The 20,458-nt window shown below is 56.9% G+C and overlaps 1 protein-coding gene and 1 long non-coding RNA gene across 7 annotated transcripts in view; one reads left to right on the forward strand and one right to left on the reverse strand.

Moving 5' to 3' along the window:
• Positions 1-8,830: 8,830 nt before the first annotated feature.
• LOC121819248 (uncharacterized) lies at positions 8,831-12,896 on the reverse strand. Its single transcript, XR_006059509.1, has 2 exons — positions 12,701-12,896; positions 8,831-11,973 (listed from the first exon to the last, which is right to left on the reverse strand). It is a non-coding gene; the product is annotated as an uncharacterized LOC121819248 (long non-coding RNA).
• A 72-nt stretch (positions 12,897-12,968) lies between these two features.
• The window catches only part of TBC1D22A (TBC1 domain family member 22A), a 264,330-nt gene continuing 256,840 nt past the window's right edge, over positions 12,969-20,458 (forward strand). For 4 of the 6 annotated variants that reach the window (XM_060413629.1, XM_060413628.1, XM_060413632.1 and 1 more), the window contains exons 1-2: positions 12,969-13,196; positions 14,558-14,709. In XM_060413629.1, the coding sequence (XP_060269612.1) occupies positions 13,122-13,196; positions 14,558-14,709 (227 nt within the window). In that variant the 5' untranslated portion in view covers positions 12,969-13,121. The remainder of the gene's footprint in view (positions 13,197-14,557; positions 14,710-20,458) is intronic. The other 2 variants (XM_027968225.2, XM_042247897.1) reach the window with 1 other exon arrangement.

Raw genomic sequence — 20,458 nt, forward strand, 5'->3', positions numbered from 1 at the left:
GTGCGTTCCCGGCCCCGGGCGCCGGGCCCTGGTCTGCCATCATCTCTGCCCTCTGTGCTCCGTGGCCTCCCTGAGTGCGGTGCGAGGGGCCGCGCGGAGGCCAGGTGCACAGGGCTGGCTTTGCCTCCTGCTCGCACGTCGGCAGAAGATCCACCCCTTAACTGCCCTCTTCCTCTTCCAACAAGGAAACAGGCTGAAGCTGGCACACGCGTCCCAGCGCGAATTCAGATCCGCAGGAAGACGTGTAAAGGAGGGCCCTTTCCAGGGGCCCCTCTCCCACGGGGGTGAGTGGCCTGCAAGTCTGGGCTAACTGGTTTCCGCCCCCATCACAACTGCCACCCCCCCTCACCCCCCACCAATCCCCACTCCCCAGGCGGGGCAGGGATTCCCCAAGAGCCTGGCCTGCTCGAGGACAGTCAGTCTGGTTGCAGTTGAAAGCGAGGGCTTCAGGGTTGTGTAAACTGACTTCTCTGGTGTTCACAGAGCACCTCCTAAGTGCTAGAGCCCACCTCCCCCAGGTCCCCAAATTGATCAGAATCCCTGACGTTGGGGGATGCTTGCGTCTCATCAAGGCAATTTCTCACGTGTTGCTTCCTTCGATCTGTTCAGGAACCTGTGCGGTCGTTCTGCCCATTTTACAGATGGGGAAGGGGAGGCCCAGAGAGGGACTGGGGCATGGCCAGGTGATACAGGTGATACTCGAGGGCGCCCGGGAGATGAGGTGAGAGTGGCGAGGGGAGCTCTGGGCTCCTGCTGGGAGTTGAGTCCTGGTGTCCTGCATGGCCGGGTCCAGGGCTGGGGAGGCAGGTGCCGCCTCTGTGGGTCGTTAGTGTGAGGAAGTGCGGATTCCTCAGCTGGGGGAAGTGCGCCTCTCTCCTCCCAGCTTCTGAACGCTTGGATTCCTCCTCCGTTCTGTGGGTGTGGTGACTCAGACCCATCTGGGCTCCCACAGGCCACGGGCTGGACGCCTGGCTGGGGGACTCTGGGTGTGGCTGAGGCTGGCAGCCGTGGAGGAGCGTCTGGGGTCAGTGGCTGACAGCGGTGACCGAGGAAATGAGGAAGCAGGGGAGGGGGCCGGGCGGGGGAGGGCTGCACTCCACCAGGCTCCACGGTGCTGGCCTTGGCTGAAAGCCCAGAGCGGCGAGGCCGGGATGCTGGGATGCTGGACGAATGAACCAGGACCCAGCAGGGCGCCCCCCCCTCCTCCTAGCCCTCCTTCACTCCACCCCCACTCCACCCCCTGCGCCTTCCCCCTCTCCCCTCCAGCTCCCTCCCTCTTGCTTTGATCTTAAGAAGAACCCAGGGAGACACGCAGGGTGGTGATTATGACCCCATTTTACAGATGGGGAAGGTGAGGCCAGAGAGGGCTGGGACTTGCTCAGGCATCCCCCTGTCCCACCACCACCTCCTGCCCCAGTGGAAAAGCTTCTCCTAGACTCAACGCTGATAATGATAAACTCTGTGGCCTGAGTGGGGAACAAGAGCTCTGCCTTCAAGCAGATCCTGCCACTGCCAAGACCCACCCGAGCCGAGCTGAGGTGAGGGTCCAGAAAGAGATGACAGGGTTCCAAGCCTTACGCAGCCCACCTGGGACGGGGTCCTACCAGAAAGCCCCAAGACCCCTAAGCCAGAGTGACGCGGGAGGACTGGGAGCTGGTATGCAGAGACACCCGCCTCACAGACTCACAAATTCGAGCCCAGGGGTCAGAGAGGAGGCTCTGCAGGCAGCACCTGGGGCCCCGGGAGCTGCCAGGCCCACCAGTTGAGAGGGAGCCTGGCCTCGTAGACTCTGGCCGGAGTCCCCTCTCTGTCTGCCTTGGTGGGCCTGGGCTCCTGCCCTGTTGGCCTCCCCCCACCGCCCCCCCCCCCCACCCCCGCACACGGCCTGATGTTCAAGGCCAGGGCAGGAGTGTGTCCAGTCTTGGGCTCAGGGGCGCAGAGCAGGCCGCTGGATTTGGGGGTGCCTGGAGGGCTTTGGCAAGGGCCCTGAGACGCCATCCAGGCGTCTCACTTCAAACACAGGGTGTGTTCCTGCCAACCAGGCCGCACCCCAAGCAGCCTCAGGGGCTTGTTGATTCCGCCCACCTCATGCCCCGCCTGCCCGGTGGCCCGAATCTTTGCTTCGCTCTGCGCCATCTAGAGATGGCTGGAAGGTGCTGCAGGGAGGAGACAGGCCTCCAACAGAGGCTCTGTGCTTCCCTGGGTCTGGGAAGCATGTGCGGGCTGGGGGCCCTGGTGGTAGGGGGTAGGGGGGTGGGGCGTGGAAACAAGGAGAGAGGAGAAGGACCCAGCCTGCTCCGCTTGAGGAGGCGTCCCGGAATTCTTGCACCGAGGCTGCCTGGGCTGGCCCCGGGGCTCCTCTCCTCCAGTCTGCCCTGGGCCATGCGGTGAAGAAGGGGCTGAAGTGGGCAGAAGGCCCTTGGGGGGTGCCCTCGGGTCACTTCACAGCAACCATGCCCTGGGGATGCCTTCTGATCCATCACTGGGAAGTCCCCTGCCCCAGAAGTGCTGGTCCCCGCCCACTGCGATGTCCCTGTGGGAGCTGGCTGGGCAGCCATGGTCCTCTTCTGGAAGAACCAGGTCGTCCAGAAAGCGGGCGGACGACGAGGAACGGCCGGTGCAGACCCCACAAGGCATCCCTGGGCCTCGGGCCTTGTTGCTCCAATTGCAGACTGGGCGGATTAAGACTTGATCCTGGGATTTTAATTTTGTTTCTGGTGTCTGGATGTAAGGGACCAAACGTCATGCCCGGGGGTGTCCTGCTCCCTGCACGGGAGTGTCTCCTGTCCGTCCTGGCAGGCCTCCTGTCCTTCTAACTGTCTCCCCTCCCCCACGTATCTGGTCAGATCGAAGTTTCCAGGGTGTAAAGTTCACCCCAACGTTAGAGCCTGGAGGCAAACATATCAGCCCACCAGCCTCCCCCAGCTTCCACCTTCTCAGGGCTCCCAGAAGGAGAACCGCACAGGGCATTGGCCTTTGCAAACGACATCGAAGAAAAAACTCCCACAGCCGTTAATTCAAGCAGCAAATGTTCTGAGCAGCCGCAAGAGCAAGGCTGGGCTCAGACACTGCTCAGGGAACAGCGTCCATACTGAGCCTCTTCAGGGAGATAGTGAGGAACCCTGGGTGTGAAAGAAAGCTGAACGCTGAAGAACTGATGCTTTTGAACTGTGGTGTTGGAGAAGACTCTTGAGAGTCCCTCAGACTGCAAGGAGATCCAACCAGTGCATCCTAAAGGAAATCAGTCCTGGGTGCTCATTGGAAGGACTGATGCTGAAGCTGCAACTCCAATCATCTGATTTGAAGAACTGACTCATTTAAAAGACCATGATGCTGGGAAACATTGAGGACGGGAGGAGAAGGGGATGACAGAGGATGAGATGGTTGGATGGCATCACCGACTCAATGGACATGAGTTTGGGTGAACTCCAGGAGTTGGTGATGGACAGGGAGGCCTGGCGTGCTGCAGTCCATGGGGTCACCAAGAGTCGAATACGATTGAGTGATTGAACTGAACCGGGTGTGAGCTGGAGCGCTCCCATTGGCCAAAGAGGACACAGCAGGCAGCAGGTGGACGAGGCATTTTGCAGATACCTGTTTTTGGCTAGAAAGCATTATGTAGAAATAAAGAGCAGTTTATAGCAGGGGTCTTCCTACTTCATTTTCCCTATCAGTAAAAAAAAAAAAAAAAAAAAAGAATAGAAATCCCAGTGTGTGCATGCTGACTTATAAACACCTATGCATGGACCTCCATTAGTTCATATGCGAGGGCTTCCCAGGTGGCGCTACTGGTAAAGAACCCACCTGCCAAAGCGGGAGACATAAGAGATGCAGGTTCGATCCCTGGGCCGGGAAGACCCCCTGGAGGAGGAAATGGCCACCCACTCCAGTATTCTTGCCTGGAAAAGCCTATGGACAGAGGAGCCTGGTGGGCTACATCCAGGAGGCTACAGAGTCGGACACGACTGAGCACACGCGTGATGCGTGGGCCTCTATTAGTCCATATGCTAAATAGTAGCAACATTCAATCTGCTTTTTTTTTTTTCAGCTGCAAGAGAAACGGACAGGGAAGTTCGGCTCTCTTCGCCCCCACACCCACTGCATCCCTGTGGTTTCGGGTTCCGGGACTAAGTCTGACTCGTCCCAGGCTGAGACCGTCCAGGATGGCGTCATGCTCTCCTCCTAGCCGGGCGGTCGCTGTTCCCAGGGCTGCCGCTGCAGGCATGGCGGACGTCCGTGCAGCACTGGGGGAGAGCAGGGGCTCTGTGACCTCCGGACTCAGGGTGTTGAAAGCTGTCGCCGCTGTTTTTCTGTCTTTTCACCTGCCGGCCCACCCTCCCCGCACAGCAGAGAAGACAGCCCCCAGCCTTTCTGAGCTCTGACAGCTTCTGCCATGAGAAAGAGGCCTGTGATCTGCTCCCATCTCAGAGCCGTCCTGGGGAAGGGATATGTCGACCCAGGGCAGGTCAGATGCCCACTGCTGCCCCGCAGGGCTATGGCCAGGGAGCAGGGGCTTAAGAGGGCAGGGCAATGCAGAGAGACACTTGTATGTGGGGACAAGGGCCCCCGGAGCAGGGATGCTGGGTGGTCTCGGGGGGCCTTTTCCACTGCCAGAGGGCCATTTTAAGTCACATGTCACTCTCTTTCCTAAAGTCCACTGGTAATTCCTGCTCTTCAACAGCCAAGGCTCCCATGATCTTAGCCTTCTTACTTCGTTTACATCAAAAAAGTTCTCACCTTCTTTTATGAATGAAAAAAAGAGAAAGACAAACTCTCAGAACTAACGAGATTATCTCATGGGGTGAAGGGGACTGCATCCGAGCCAAAAAATATCCAAATCCCACTTACGTAAAACACGCAGAGACCCAGCAAGGCGAGGGAAAGACTCTTCCGAGACACCATAAAACTTCCCTGAAGCTCATAAAAGGTATGGCTAGAACCAGGTAGGAGGGAGTTTTCTTGGTGTAAAGTTGGGTGAGTAATTCACGGAAAGGAAAGCCTCTCTGAAAGATATTTCTGAGTCTCTTAAAATACAAAATAGTTCCAAACAAACAACTCGCTGTGGCCCCTCCACCAGCAACCCCGGTAGCATTTGGGGGCCTTCCTGCCGTGGATATCATGCGGTCAACCGCCCCACCCACGCCCCACTTCGTACTGGGTACGGAGTTTGGGGGTGGCTGACTGCAAGCCTTGCTGCAGAGATGGGCCCTGACTGGCCTAAGCCAGCCAGAGTGAGGCCAGCCAAGTGCTGGCCTACAGGAGAGCAGGCACCCAAGTCTCAACTGGGCGGGGCAGAGCTCTCACTTCCCTGGCTGTGAACAAGGGTGCCGGTAGACGTGCCCGCTGCTGGCAGCCAAGTTGTGACGATGAGGGAAGTCAGCCTGAGACCCAAGGCTGCCCACAGAGTGGGGACAGGATCCAGACCACCGCAGAGAAACGGATTTGCAGCCTGGATTGCGTGGTGTCAAAAGCCTTTCTCGTACCTGGACTTTTCTAGGCACTGAACCAATCAATCCTCTTTAGCGTTTCCATCAGCTGAATTATGTTTTCTTCATCTGGAAGCATCTTAGCTGATTCAGTGACCTTCTAGAATTTTCCTCCTGGGTCTACACGCTAAACTTCTCCCAACAGATGCTGTAACCTGCCTCTTACACTTAACAACAAATTGTCAATAAATTGTCAACCTTGTTAAAAAAAAGATGGATTTTTGACAGTTGCACAGTCACACTGGTTGTCTCAGAATTCATTTGACTCGTTTCATTTGGAGTGGGGCATTTAGATTGCTTCCAGCTTTTTGCCATTTTCGATAATTAACAGAGAGCCTGTATAAATCTTCACTCGTTTGTCCAGCTATTCCCTTTGGATAAATCCCGAGGAGAGCAGCCGGAGCATCACAGCCTAGGTGTCCTCACCGGGCTTTTCCTGCATCTTATCGAATGTACTTCACCAGCGGGACAGCTACGTACGCTCCACCAACACCTCTTCCTGACACTGTTACCGACATCGTCCTTGTCCGCCTTTGGTGGCCTGTTGATTAGTGGTATTTATTTTTTCTTATAAAATTACTAAAAGCCCTGTTTCCATCTGTTCACTCACCACTTGTGTCTCCTCTTTGAATATGTCCTTTGCTGTCTGTATTTGAAACATAGACTCAGTTATAGAATCAGACTGTCTCCTCCTGGGTCTCTCACTTCCTCATTTGTAAGATTTAGCATCGTGTGAACACATGTTAACACCGTGTCAGACAGGGCATACGTTTTGTCCAATTAAAAAATACTGTAAACAATGGAGCATGTTTAGGTTGTCAAATTGGTTTTCGTCAGATGGCCGCTGCCAGAGGTGGGCTGGTGCAGGGGAGGTGTTGAGGTTCCTCCTCTCCCTGGCCAGCTGCCTAGGGTCACGCTCACTGAACAGGCTGGTGTGGCATTTCCAGGCCTCAGGATTGCTTTGGGGGCAGCAGCTGATCCACGCGGGCCAGCAGAGGCGCCCTGTGACCCCATGGCAGGAGGCGCACGGGTACACCATGAATCTGCTTACCCGTCGCTGGAGGCGGCGACTGTTTATCCTTCACGGTGCTTGGTTACAATTGTGTTAAATGAAAGGGAACTGGTTAGGGGTTTGCTGTTTAGTCGCTCAGTACTGTCTGACTCTGCGACCCCATGGACTGTAGCCCGCCAGGCCCCTCTGTCCATGGGATTTTCCAACCCATGGGAGTGGGTTGCCATTTCCTCCTCCAGGGGATCTTTCTGACCCAGGGATCGAATTCATGTCTCCTGTGGTTACCTCATCTCAATTTTGGGGAACAGCTTAAGTTTTGCTTTTAATTGTCAGATGAGTAAGCAAGAAGTGACCCAGGTCACGTTAGCCTTGCCTGTCTTGGAAAATAAGCTAAATTAAGCTTTGCGTGTGTGACTAAACTGTTTTTGTCTGCTCGGGGCATTTTCAAGTCTGGTCTTTGTGTGTGATCTGCACGCATGTCCCGTGTGTGGGTCTGTGAGTGCCTGATGCATCCACGGGAGACCCTGCGCAGCCTTGCAGTCGCCCGGGGGTCCACTTCACAGCCCAGAAGGGGGTGGAAGTGAGCCCATGGCCACCAGACCCCTGGTCCTACAACATGTGCCCACCACCCAGGGGCTGTGTCCCAACGGAGAACGAAGCCCTGGGCACTGGCCTTTGGAGTGTGGTGTCCGCGCTGCGTGGGAGCTCTGACCTGTGAAGTGGCCTGGATTCCAGAGTGGGAACGCTTCCAGAAAAAGACAGGCAGAGTCCACTGCAATTCCAGCTGCGTCTGCTGCCTGCTCACTTTGGGCACGTTGTGCCAGAGACGAGCAGGCAAGGAAAGGGGTCTCCCCCAGACCACTGCCGGAGGGGATGCTCCTGTGTGGCGGGGGCAGTGAGGATGCATTTGGCACCTACAGGGACCACTGGGGTGTCTCTCTGCCTTTAATGGCAGGTGGGCAAATGGAGCAGCTGTGGCCTGAAAGGGAGCCCTCGGCCACCAGTGGCTCCGAATGAAGCCTCCAGGGTGAGTTGGTCACCCAACAGGTGGTCGACCTAGATCAGCAGAGGTGCTTCTGGGGGAGGGTGGAATCTACAGCGGGTGACTTGGGGGGACAGGACAGTGGCTGCCGTGGCTCCAGGATCATGTCAACCTTCCTCTTGGAAGCTTTTCCAGAAAAGGGACCAACTGGAATCCTGGAGCCATCGTCCTAGATGGCGAACTTCTGTGGGGCGAGCAGATCTGAGCAGCGCAAAGGGCGAGCTGGGCGGGCTTGAGAGCATCACAGCGCCCAGATTCCCCGAGGGCCCGGGATCTCCCTCCCCTCGGTCAGGGGCAGCGTGGCTGCTGATGGCTGGGGGCTAAGACCCTTCTTGAGAGCCGCCCTCGGCAGAAGGCGTTTGGGGGCAGCCCCCTCTCAGCAAGGCTCCACCTGCTCCTCTCAATTCAGACATCTCCGGGGGCCTTCCTTTGGGGTTGGCCCAGGCACCACTGCAGCCCCTCCCAGTTCAACTTCTCCCCAACAAGCCACCTGCATGCAAATATGTCTCACCACCTGCTTGCTGGGGAACCCAACCTGCGTCACACATTTAGCTACCCCCAACCCCCACCTGTTGTGCATTACGCAGCTTCCTCTGGCTGCAGCAACGATGCTCCCTTGGCCTGGAATCTGCCAGGCTCCTTGCACTTCGTCCTCACCTACTCAACCCAAGACAGCAGCTGCAGATCGGCCAGTGGCCCCGACTCCGCCAGGCCTCAGTGAGTGCCGTTTCTTCACCGTTGCTTACAGTTGCCTTCTCCAAGGAAGCGTCTGAGGCGGCTCAGTGCGTGGCGCAGAAAGACGCCTGTCATTGCATTTTTATGCTCTATGAAGAACCTAAACGTGCAAAGCGTCATAAAGAATAAAATGAGCAGCCGAGCGCAGCCCACCTGCCTTAAGAGGCGAAGCGTGAAGCGAGGCGGCTGTGAGTCAGCAGGGCCGCACTGCGCGCTCAGTCGTGTCCGACTCTGTGACCCCGTGGACTGTAGCCCGCCAGGCTCCTCAGTCCATAGGATTCTCCAGGCAAGAGCACTGGAGTGGGTGGCCACTTCCTCCTCCAGGGGGGCTTCCCAACTGGAAGGGATCAGACCCACGTGTCTTATGTCTCCAGCATGCAGGTGGGATCTTTACCACTAGCGCCACAGAAGAAGCCTTACTGAAGTGAGAAGTCGCTCAGTCATTTCCAACTGTTTGTGACCCATCATAGTCCTAGGCCAGAATACCGCAGTGGGTAGCCTTTCCCTTCTCCAGGGGATTTTCCCAGCCCAAGGATCAAACCCAGATCTCACACATTGCAGGCAGATTCTTTATCAGCTGAGCCACAAGGGAAGCCCATAAAACAAGGGAGCCTCTATAAATTCCTCAATGATCAAAGTCCCCACCAACACCCACAGGCAACTACACTTTTAGCACGGTTTTACTTGCAGGAAAAAAGAAAAAGGCAATTAAACGGTATCATACCACATGCATTTTCAACTTTTTTTCACTCAACATTGCTTGTGAGACCCATTTATGTTGATATAAATAATTTTTCGTTTTTACTATCATGGAGCATTCTTTGCATAACTGTATAATTGATCAGTTTTCCCCAGCAGCAACGTTGTAATGAACAGGCCTGCCTTTGAACACAGGTGAGTCGCTCTAGGGTACACACCTGGCTTGTAGGATACCAGCAACTCCTAGAAATTGCCAAATGGCTGTCCGGAATTATTGAGTGAATCTGAGCTCCCACCAGCAGTGAATCAGTGCGTTCTCATTTACGTGCTGCTCATAAATCCACACGCTTATTGATTTTGGCACTGACAGATTTTTAAATACTTTGCCATCTGTTAAGTGTGAAACTCTACGTCCCTGACTTTATGTTTGCCTAAACCTCACAGAGAGGAGGCCTCTTACATTTGCTGCTGAGACTAACAAGGGCTCACGCATCCACTCTGCGCTCGGCCAGCTGCCCCGGGTGCTGCCTGCACGGGTCCCCTTCCTCGCCTCCGCCTTCCCCATCGGCCTTCTTCCAGATACTCCTCGCACATCCATCGCTACCACGGCCCCGTCTGAACCCATTTCTGGAGACCACCTCTATCCTGACTTCGCTTTTCAATTACCCTGCTCTTGATGCTGATCTGTCTGACCACCAGTCCTGGGACTTCACCCTGGCCCATCCTCCCCTGGGTAACCCCATCGCCTCATCTGGAGATGAGCAGGTCCTCTCACCAACTGCTTGGCTGAGGCCTCAGATCCCAACCTCAGACCCAATGTGTCCTAAAGCAACCATAAACCTGGCTTGCCCTTAGGTCTCCGTTGGCGGCACTAGGAATAGCAATGCTTTGCTCAGGCGGTCCTGAAGCCTTCAAGTCAACCTGTTTCTCCCTGTTCCTTCCTCTCCTAACACACAGCACATAGGAAAGCGTGAGGTAAGCTGTGAGGAGCGACCGAACCCAAACTGTACTAGTTACATCCAACCAGGCACTGGCTGCTGTTTCCCTTTTAAATGCTAGTATCTTAGTTTTGGCTGTCACCCCAATCGTTGATTTGTGCAGTAAGCTATACTGAGTTGGGGAAAATGCTGTTGGTTGGGGGATCCTGACAAGGAGCTGAGCTCTGAGAAAGATCTCTGGGGAGGCTCTGGGGCTGGAAGAGATCCCTGGGGCCTTCCTGAGCCTTGCTAGGTGAGGGTCCCAGGAGGCTTTGTCCAAGAAGGGGTCCCTCCGCATCTGCAGAGGCGTTATCAGGAGCTCTCTGGAGATTCCCAGAGGCCATGCGCGCACAGGATGGTGGGGGTAGTTCCCAAGGCTCTACAGCAGAGGGGCCCTGAGGGTGTGCGGACACTGTCAGCAGGGGGTCCCCAAGGACTCACTGCCACTGCCTCAGGGAGATGCTACAGCTGTGACAGGAGGGGATCCCTGGAGAGTTCACATGGTTGTCATCCCTTTAACAAACGTTTAGAGAGAGCTTACTGCTTAGTTCTAACAGCATAAGACTGGCAGATCTTGCAAGCTCCGTGTGAAGGGACATCACCAACACGCACCCAGTAAACCTGCAGGGTGGGGACGAGGAACGTGGGAAGCCTTGCTACTGCAAAACAGAATAGGAAACTCGGGGGTCACAAGGGAACTGAGAGAGCCACTCTGCTCTGCAGGCCCGGGTGGCCTTTCCTGAGGCACTGGTTGCCATATGATTAATACACACATAGCACCTACCAATGCCCTCTGCACAGCAGGTACTGAATCAAGGTTACTTCTTCGTAAGCGAGGAAAACGTGAGTCAGAACATTATCAAGAACTGGCAGAGGTCTGCCAGGGGCTCCCCACAGCCACGCCGCCGCTCCAGTCGGAAACCAGGCCCAGAGCTCTCAGGCCGGGTCTCCAGGCCAACAGGGACCCGACGCAAACCACACAGGTGGTTTCAAACGCCCTGCTCAGTTCAGGTGCTTAGTCGCGTCCGCCTCTTTGCGACCCCATGAATCCCAGCACGCCAGGCCTCCCTGTCCATCACCAACTCCTAGAGTTTACTCAGACTCACGTCCATCGAAGCGGTGATGCCATCCAGCCATCTCATCCTCTGTCCTCCCCTTCTCCTCCCCCCAATCCCTCCCAGCATCAGGGTCTTTTCCAATGAATCAACTCTTCACATGAGGTGGCCAAAGTATTGGAGTTTCAGCTTCAACATCAGTCCTTCCAATGAACACCTAGGACTGATCTCCTTTAGGATGGACTGGTTGGATCTCCTTGCCGTACAAGGGACTCTCAAGAGTCTTCTCCAATACCACACTTCAAAAGCATCAATTCTTCGGTGCTCAGCTTTCTTCACAGTCCAACTCTCACATCCATACATGACCACATGAAAAACCATAGCCTTGACTAGATGGACCTTTGTTGGCAAAGTAATATCTCTGCTTTTCAATATGCTATCTAGGTTGGTCATAACTTTCCTTCCAAGGAGTAAGCGTCTTTTAATTTCATGGCTGCAGTCACCATCTGCAGTGATTTTGGAGCCCCCCAAAATAAAGTCTGACACTGTTTCCTCTGTTTTCCCATCTATTTCCCATGAAGTGATGGGACCAGATGCCATCATCTTAGTTTTCTGAATGTTGAGCTTTCAGTTCAGTTAAGTCACTCAGTTTTGTCCGACTCTTTGTGACCCCATGAATTGCAGCACGCCAGGCCTCTCTGTCCATTACCAACTCCTGGAGTTTACTCAAACTCACATCCATCGAGTCGGTGATGTCATCCAGCCATCTCATCCTCTGTCATCCCCTTCTCCTCCTGCCCCCAATCCCTCCCAGCATCAGAGTCTTTTCCAATGAGTCAACTCTTTGCATGGGGTGGCCAAAGTACTGGAGTTTCAGCTTTAGGCCAACTTTTTCACTCTCCTCTTTCACTTCCATCAAGAAGCTCTTTAGGTCCTCTTCACTTTCTGCCATAAAGGTGGTTAGCCACTTTAAAAAAAAAAAAGGAGTGTGAAAATAATTTCAGCAATACATTTTATTGAATCCGACACACGCACAAAAACATCACTTCAACGTGTAACCAACACAGACATTAATATCTCCATTCCTTGCTTTGTACTAAGACCCGAATACTCATTGGAAGGACTGATGCTGAAGCTGCAACTCCAATACCTTGGAGTTGCGAAGGTGATGCGAAGAACTGACTCATCTGAAAAGACCCTGATTCTGGGAAAGACTGAAGGCAGAAGGGGACGACAGAGGATGAGATGGTTGGATGGCATCACCGACTCGATGACGTGAGCTTGAGCAAGCTCCAAGAGTTGGTGATGGACAGGGAGGCCTGGCGTGGTGCGGTCCATGGGGTCGCAAACAGTCGGACGCGACTGGACTGAACTAAGTCTCTGAAACCCCGAGTGTATTTCACCTGCCCGTTGCCAGGGCCGAGAACCGCCCTTGGTCAGGGCTGAGGTGGGGGAAATCTTCCTGCTTCAGGGGCAGCTCTTACTCGGGAAGCCTGGTCCAACCCCCGCCCCTCCTCGGCCATCCTGCCCCCGGCCCAGCGCCTCCAGCCCCCCAGCCCCTCACTCGCCCCGGCCGCACCCCCGCGGCTCTTCCCCGGCTCGGCCCCACCCCCACTGACCCTCACAAAGCCCCTCGCCACGGCTCTCGCCCAGCTGCCCTGACTGCGGTAGTCAGCCAGCCACCGCGTGTTTACCGGTGCCCCTCACGTGCGCGCGACAGTCACACCCTCGACCACCCCCGCGGACGGGTGCCTTCGGTCCCCGCGTTGCTCCGCCCTCTGGTGAGGACCACCGCCCGGCGGGGCTCTCAGGAGACGAGGGGTCTCTAGACGTCATGACTAACAAGCAGCCCAACTCCAGTCTCCAGGGCACCGCCCCCGGAGGCGCCTTGTAGTGACGCCGGGCGCCCGCGTCGTGCGTCACGCTCTCCGGGGACGGGGGCGGGACTTCCGGGCGTGAGGAAGCACAACTTCCGGAGGGAGGCGGAAGAACCTCTCGGCTCTACATTTTCGGGGAATCCCGGGGATCGCTGAGGGGGGCGCCAAACGGGGTACAGGAAGGGGCCGCCACGGAGGGCTGGCCGCCCTCGGGGTGTCGGGGCCGTGGGTCTGAGCGATGAGGAGGGACCATGGCCAGCGACGGGGCCAGGAAGCAGTTCTGGAAGCGCGGCAGCAGCAAGGTCCCGGGCAGGTGGGTGTGACGGGACCCCCGGGTCGGGGTCAGGGGTCAGAGGTCAGGGGGCGCGTCGGCTCCCCGGGGGCTGCGGGAGGAATCGGGGGTGCGGAGGGGCGGTCGGGTTTCTGGCGGGACTGCCCAGGGTGTCCGGGGGCGCGGACCGTGGGGTCTGGGAGGTGGCCGTGGCTGTACGTAGGAGCGAGGCCAGAGGGGAGGGTGTTTGTCCTGAGACCGCCAGGCTGTTTTCTGCGGAGACTCTTCGGCCGCCGGGGCTGCACGTAGGAGCCTCCTCTCCTGGAGCCGCGAGGAGTCGGTGGAGCGCGGAAAGTGGCCGGGTGGCCGTCCCCGCGGGGCGGGTGAGCTTCTGCAGGGGGCGTGGTGGCCTGGACCCACTTGACTGGCCTAGTCGCCTGTGGGTTTTGCTGCTTTTGCCCTGGGCTAGGAAGAGTACTTTGAGGCTCCCTGTGAATTTCCATCATCCCAACTTCCTGGCCTCAAAACCCAACTCCTGTCTTGAATCAACAGCAGGAAGAAAATTAAAAAACTTTTTTTTTTTTGAAATAAGTGCCAGCAGTGACCTGGGTGCGCCTTGGAAGCTGTACTGCTCCAAAGTCCTGTAACTGATGTGTGGCCCTGCCCAGCCAGGGCCCCAAGGAAACGGAGACACGACTCGGAAAATGCTTAGGAAGAAATCAACTGCTGGTGAACGCAGATTAGAGAGAAACAAGCTACAGGATTTCTAGACACGGTCCTGTTTGCAAACTAAAAGTCTCAGATACGGAAAATGAAGAATTGTGGTCTTAACTCCAAGTTAAGTTAACTCATGCACGACCACAGTTTATTTTTAGGGCTGCGTAATAAGCACTATTGTTTGAGTGATAGAATTATAAACTTTGGAATCCACTATGTCCAATCAGAAAGGCTTAATTTTCAGAGTGGTCTGGGAGTTAGCAGGAGCTGAGTTACTGTATGCCCAGAGCAGCGATTTTTGGACAGGGGTCACTAAAGTTGGCCAAAGATCCTGTTTTACTGTATAGGATGGTCCTTGAGGAACAGTCAGAGGTTTCATCACAACCAGTGTCAGGGTCCAAGATGATGTAGAAGTTCTGAAAGAGCAGCGAGTAGGAGGGCCTCGTGCGACAGGAGCAGGCGCTCTAGAGCACCGACTCCAGGGAGAAGGGGCCACGTGGCGGAACAGTGTGGTGTGTTGCTGTAGGTCCTGAGATTTTGGTGCCTCCTCAGTCTAAATGGGTTCTGCTTCTTCACCACCAACTGAGGCAAGAGAGTAATGGAGCTTCTGTGTTAGTTCTAATGGTGAATAAACCTTTGGATCCATAACTGTGTCTCTTGGGTATTTGTCCTTATCTTGGGTTCAGTGGGACTTCCCTGGTGGCTCAGATGGTACAGCCTCTGCCTACAACGCGGGAGACCCGGGTTCGATCTCTGGGTTGGAAAAGTCCTCTGGAGAAGGAAGTGGCACCCCACTCCAGTACTCTTGCCTGGAAAATCCCACGGATGGAGGAGCCTGGTAAGCTACAGTCCACGGGGTCGCAAAGAGTCAGACGTGACTGAGCGACTTCACTTTACTTTTTTTTTTTTTTTAATTTTACTTTGGGTTCAATAGGGTCCCTCCCCAAATTCAGATCTTCAGAACCTGTGAGTCTGACTTTATATGGAAACAAGGTATTTTGCAGATGGAATTGAGTTAAAATGAGAAATGAGGCCATTCTGGATTAGGGAGAGCGCGAGTCCAATGGCTGGTGTCCTTAGGGGAAGAGGGAAATTTGCACCCAGAGAGACAGGTGTAGGGAGGATGGCACGGATGATGGAGGCAGATTGAAGTGATGCCTTTACAAACCAGGGAAGCTGCGGATTCCCGGCAGCCAGTAGATGCTAGAAGAGGTAGGGAGGGACCCTTTCGCCTTGGGAGAGGCGGGGCCCCGGCGGGACCATGGCTTTGGCCTTCTGGCCCCCAGCCCTGGGGCAGGACGCCCCTGGGGTCTCCACCGTCTCCAGCCGGTGGGTCTGGGGCGCCCGGCTACGGCGGCCACGGGAGCCTGCTGCTGTCCTTGGGTTTCTTCTGTGGTTCCTGCATCGCCAGAGACCGCCCGGCCTGCTCTGGGGTTTTGAGTCTGTGCCGTGCAGAGGCACTGTTGAGAGCAGCTCCCTGAGATCGTTCCAGACTCAGAGTGAGGTCTGTGAGCCGCCGCGGCCAGCACCATGGAGACCGGCCCGTGAGGGGAGGCCTGCAGGGCCATCTTGGGCCCCATGCCCCCTGCGGCCTCGCCTCTGGCTGCGCTGCTGTTTCGGGCGGGAGGAGCTTCGGGGGTGTGCGGCTCCCCGTCAGCACGGGGCCCTCCCTTGGGGGTCGCTGGCCGCGCACTGCTTCACCTGCCCAAGCACCGCGTGGCCAGATCCCCGCCGATTCTAGCCGCTGTGTCAGCTCTTGTGGGTGGGCCCTGTAATTAGCTTTTTTTTGAGTGTGGGCCTCAACTCAGAAACCTGAAGGTGGAAGAATACACCCACCACAAAATACAGAGCGGTTAAAGGCTCTTTATATCGCACAGCCCTTTATGATGAACAGCTCCTTGACAGCAGTGGCTGATGTTCATCTTGCAGTCACCGTTTGCCAGGCCCTCTTCCTACCGCTCTGCACAGTTTGTCTCCCTGGTGGTTTGTTTCGTTTTTAAAAGTCTTTTTTGAATTTGTTACAATATTGCTCCTGTTTTATGTTTTTTTTGGCCAAGAGACATGTGGGATCTTAGTTCCCTGACCAGGGATCGAGCTCCCATCCCCTGTGTTGGGAGGTGGAGACTTGACCACTGGACCACTGGGGAAGTCCCTCGCTGGTGTTTCAGAATTTATAAAATGCCCTCTGTCCTCTAAGCACACTCTGGGCCTCGCTGAGGTAGGCGTGGTGGTTTTCCCGGAAATGCCGTGCAGAGAAGCCTCTGTGTTTTTGCAGGACGTGTAAGGCCCTTTATGACCTGAGCCCGCTGAGCCGCGTCTCCCGCCCCTCCCTGCTCTGAGCTTTGCCCTCAGTGGTGCTGAGGGGCTTGTGGATTCCTTGCTGTGCGATGCGTCTGTCAGCTTCATGCTTTTGTAGCTGACCAGAATGTTCTTTTCCTCCCTTCCCTCTCCTTTGCCTGGCTTTCTTTTTAAGGATTTTGAAAAACTCATTTCCAGTGTGCCTCCCGGTGAAGCCTGGCCTATTTTCACGCGGTCTGGACTAAAGTGCCCCTTTGTGCATCACACTCAGTGTTGTTGGAAAGTACTTGCTTTCTCCACCAGCCAGTGGGCTCTGAGTGTTTAGGGAGAGTTCCTTACTCATCTTTGCATTGTTACTACAAAATCAATTAAGTGGTGGTTGATCCGAACTGTTTCCTAGATGAGCCTGGAGAGGACTGGTGGTTCGGCCAAGGTCTTATGCCGCGTGCGCTGGTCTTGCTGGGAGAGCCCCCTCTTCTGCGCATGCTCTGGGCCTTAGGTTGTGTGTTTGGCTGGTGGTTCCTTAGAAACTTCTCTTCTGGATGAAGGATGGGAAGATGTCTGACTTGGGACTGGGTGGTCCGGGTTTTAGCCATCTCTCTGTCCTTCGCCTTGGGCCTGTTGCTCTGGGCCGCATGTCTTCCTGTTGACCGTGACCTCCAGGAGGATATTTGCTTGGCCGAGCCCTGATCTCTTAGATGAGGAGGAGAGGGGCCCCTTGGACCCGTTCTGAGAGCCTGATAACTTACTGATTCAACAAATATTTATTTAACCCGTATTAACATGCGAGTCACGGTTCCAGGTACTAGAGGTGCATCCATGAACAAAACAGAGCAGAACCTGGGCTCGCAGCGGAGTGGGGGAGGCGGAGAGTGATGCGATAAGGAGCGCGTTAACTGGTGGGCGATGGCTGGAGTCCACACAAAGGGAAGAGGGGCAGACGGCTGGGGGGCAGGGAGGTCTCAGGACGATGCGAGCCGGGTGAGCCCTCCCAGAGCAGGTGACACCTGAGCAAGGTCTGCAGCAGGTGCAGGAACAGCCTCGGGGGCGGCTGGGAAAGAGGGGTCCCAGCAGAGGGGTGAGCACGTGCAGAGGCCCTGGTTTGGGGGCGACGCTCCTGTGTGTCTGAGGGGGAAGTGCAGAGGTGTGCGACCATCGCTGAGGGCAGGGCTTGGGGGGGACAGTCATGGGGCATGAGGCCTGGAGGTGGGGCTCGTGATCGTGGCAAGGACAGAGGCTCTCGGTTTCTCCTTCTGAGGGAGGGGCCTTCGGAGGACTCTGCCCGAGGCATGGCCTGGTCTCCGTGCCGTGTCGTGGGTGGACTGGGGGCTGAGAGGCCAGGCTGGCAGCAGGGACCAGTTAGGAGGGGCAGGGCCGCCGCTTCTGCCGTTGGCCTTGGCGTTCTTGCCACACTTAACGTTAAATGCCATGGCAAGACCGTCGCACGCAGGTGTGAGAACACACGCCGCCCTTCTGCATGGCCCCCTCACGCGCCACGGGGTGTGCGGTCTGCTGACTGTGCAGGGCGACGTCTGTAAGTGAGGGGGTGGCGCTCAGGGTCCCCACTGCGGGTGGAAAGGCCGTGGTGCTCTGGTGGGGCCGGGCCGGAAGGCGGTTCAGCATCCTGGTTCTGGCGGCCGTCAGCTTTCAGTGCTCAGAGCCAGAAGGGGGCCCTGAGTGAACGGGCCAGCTGGCTCCGTTGTCACCCCACTGGCCACCGCAGTTGCAGGGAGGAGTGGGTAACTCATTCAGAAAGCGGCGTGGGGAGCATCTTCTGTGTGCCAGGGACCGCGCTGAGCAGAGGGACATGGGCCTCGGGGCCGGTGAGCACCAGACGCACAGTCTGCAGGGTCGCCCGGCCGCAGCCTGGCGATGGGTGCAGGACAGTGGGCGCTGCGTCCACAGAATGCCACAGCCCCCGGCGGAGGCCTCGTCTAAGCAGGGACCTGGGGCTGGAGGGGCCAGCCTGCCTCGCGGAGTTGCGGGTCAGGGTCAGAGCATTGCTATAGGGAGACTCGGCGGTGGAAGTGAGGAGGGGTGAGTGGGGCTTGGAGAGGACTTGGGTCCTGGTCCCCATCACTGAGCTGTGAGGCCCCATCGTCCTCCCGAGAGCAGGCTCAGGGCCTAGGCTGTGACAGGTTTCACAGGGGTCCCTGATGGACGGGGTGCTGGGGGTTGGGGTGACACCTAGGGTTCTGGCCTGAGGGGGTACGTGTGGTTGGCAGAATGATTCCCCCCGCCGCCACCAAAATGTCCGCGTCCTTCTCTCTAGAGCTTGTGAAGCGTCGGTTCCGTGGCAGAGGGGAGTCAGGGTCATAGGTGGAATTACGGTCGCTCGTCAGCTGCCCTTGAGATGGAGAAGTTGTCCTGGAGCCTCTGGGGGACCCACTGCAGTCCCAGCAGCTATTAAAGGCATCGGAGATGGGGTGCGTGGCTCCGTCTGATCTGCAGTTGCTGGCTTTGAGGATGCAGGAGGGGGCCCCGAGGCAGGGCTCGTGGGGGCCTCTAGGAGCCGGGGACCGCCTCTGCCCTCGACCAGCAGGAAGATGGGGACCTTGGCCCTGCACCCGCTTGAAGCTGAGTTCTACCGACAAGCCGGGTGAGCAGGAGATGGGTCTCCCAGGGTCGCCTCTGGAATGACTTTAGTCTTGGGGGCCCGTGCCGGCCTCCGACCTCCAGAGCTTTGGGATGACGGGTGTGTGTCGTAAGGCAGCAAGCTTGTGGCCATTTGTTCCCGCAGCCACAGGGAAGCCCCTTGGGGGCGGTCAGGGAGATGTGCTGGAGAGGCTGGGCGGTCTGGGCCCTCGCTGGTAACCTCTGCAAAGCGTCTTCAGTCCTCAGGGCCTGGGACTGAGCTGGGAGGGGTCTTCTGTGTCCTCTGGGCTCCAGGAGCCACGGGGAGGCCCTGCCTGTCTCCTCAGGGGTTCTCAGCTGCTGTCTCCCAGCCCCCCGGCCTGTGTTTTTATAAACGGGTGGTTTTCTTTCTGTGCTTTCAGAGCGGCTGTTCAGATCGACTGCTCCTGTTTTCCTGTCACGGGGAGCCTGGGAGTCTGCGCTCTGGCAGCAACTTTGTGTTTTAGGGGAGTGGGTTTCTCTGGCCTGCCCCCCGCCCCGACGTGAGTGGAGGGGGTCTGGCTCTGATGAGCGCCGTGGACATACCTGAGGGTGGGCTTCTGCTAAAGATACGGTTTTCCAGTGGTCCTGTTTTATGTTATTAAATGCCTTTTATTTTGTCTGGAGACATTTAAAGTGAAATTCCACCCCCCCCGCCCCTCACCGCTCCACCCCCGCCAGCCCTTACATTTCTGTCTAATGTAGGAGATCTGGGCCCTTTGGGGTTAATTTTTAGATGAGTACAAGAGTGACTTAAAGTAAGTCCCTGATGATTTTGGACTTATTCTTTTTTAAACTTTTTAAAAACAAGAGCTGGAGGAACTATTTCTCTCCTCCGAGTGTCGTGAAAGCCCGTGGAGGTTGTGGGTGGAGATGAACAGGCCGGGCGCCGGGCCCACGTCTCCCCACATCTCACTTCCCTGCCTCCGTCGGGGCGGCCCCGCCTGGCTGAGATCAGCTCAGATGAGGAGGGCTCGGTGACCCAGGCCGGGAGTGACGCCCGCCCTCACCGTGCCCTCTGCGGCCGCTCCGTCTTCCCTGCCCCCGGGCTTGCCCACTTCTCTTTTGAACACCGGCCTCGTGAGGACTGGCCCGTGGGCTCTCTGGGTGCAGTAGGGTCCCAGCCTCGGAGAGGCTGGCTGCACAGGGGATGCTAGGCAGGAGGGGTGCCCAGGACCGAGCGCCTGGCCCTCCCTTGGGAGGAGTCTGGGGTAGTGCCTGGGAACCGCATCCCCAGACAAGTGTTGGTTCTGCGCCCCAGAGGATGGCAGAGCCATGGACAGAGTGCCGCCTCCCTGCAGCGCGCGCTCCCGGAGCGCCTCCTCTGCCGGGCTGTGGTCCTCAGGGCAGCGGGATGCTGCGCGGTCTGTGATGGCCTGGCCCCAGGCTGGGGTTGGGACCTGGTCTCTTGCCCGCTGACTTCCTCTCTCCAGGGTGGGAGTCTCCCTCAGTTCTCCAGGGGTGAGGGGGCAGCTTCTAGGCCCCTCCCCCCGACAGAAGGGAGACAGAGAATCCGGAGGCCCCGAGGGACTGGCAGCCTGGGCTTTTCCGTCCCGGGGCTGCGCTACAGGGAACCTGGGGGCTGAGTGTCCTTCTTCCTGCTCCCTCTCTCTGATGCTGGTTCGTCTTTGGGGGGATTCCAGCCCAGGCGCTGCAGGTGAGGGGGTGCGTGGAGC

Source organism: Ovis aries, chromosome 3 (assembly GCF_016772045.2).
Source record: "Ovis aries strain OAR_USU_Benz2616 breed Rambouillet chromosome 3, ARS-UI_Ramb_v3.0, whole genome shotgun sequence".
Taxonomy (NCBI): domain Eukaryota; kingdom Metazoa; phylum Chordata; class Mammalia; order Artiodactyla; family Bovidae; genus Ovis; species Ovis aries.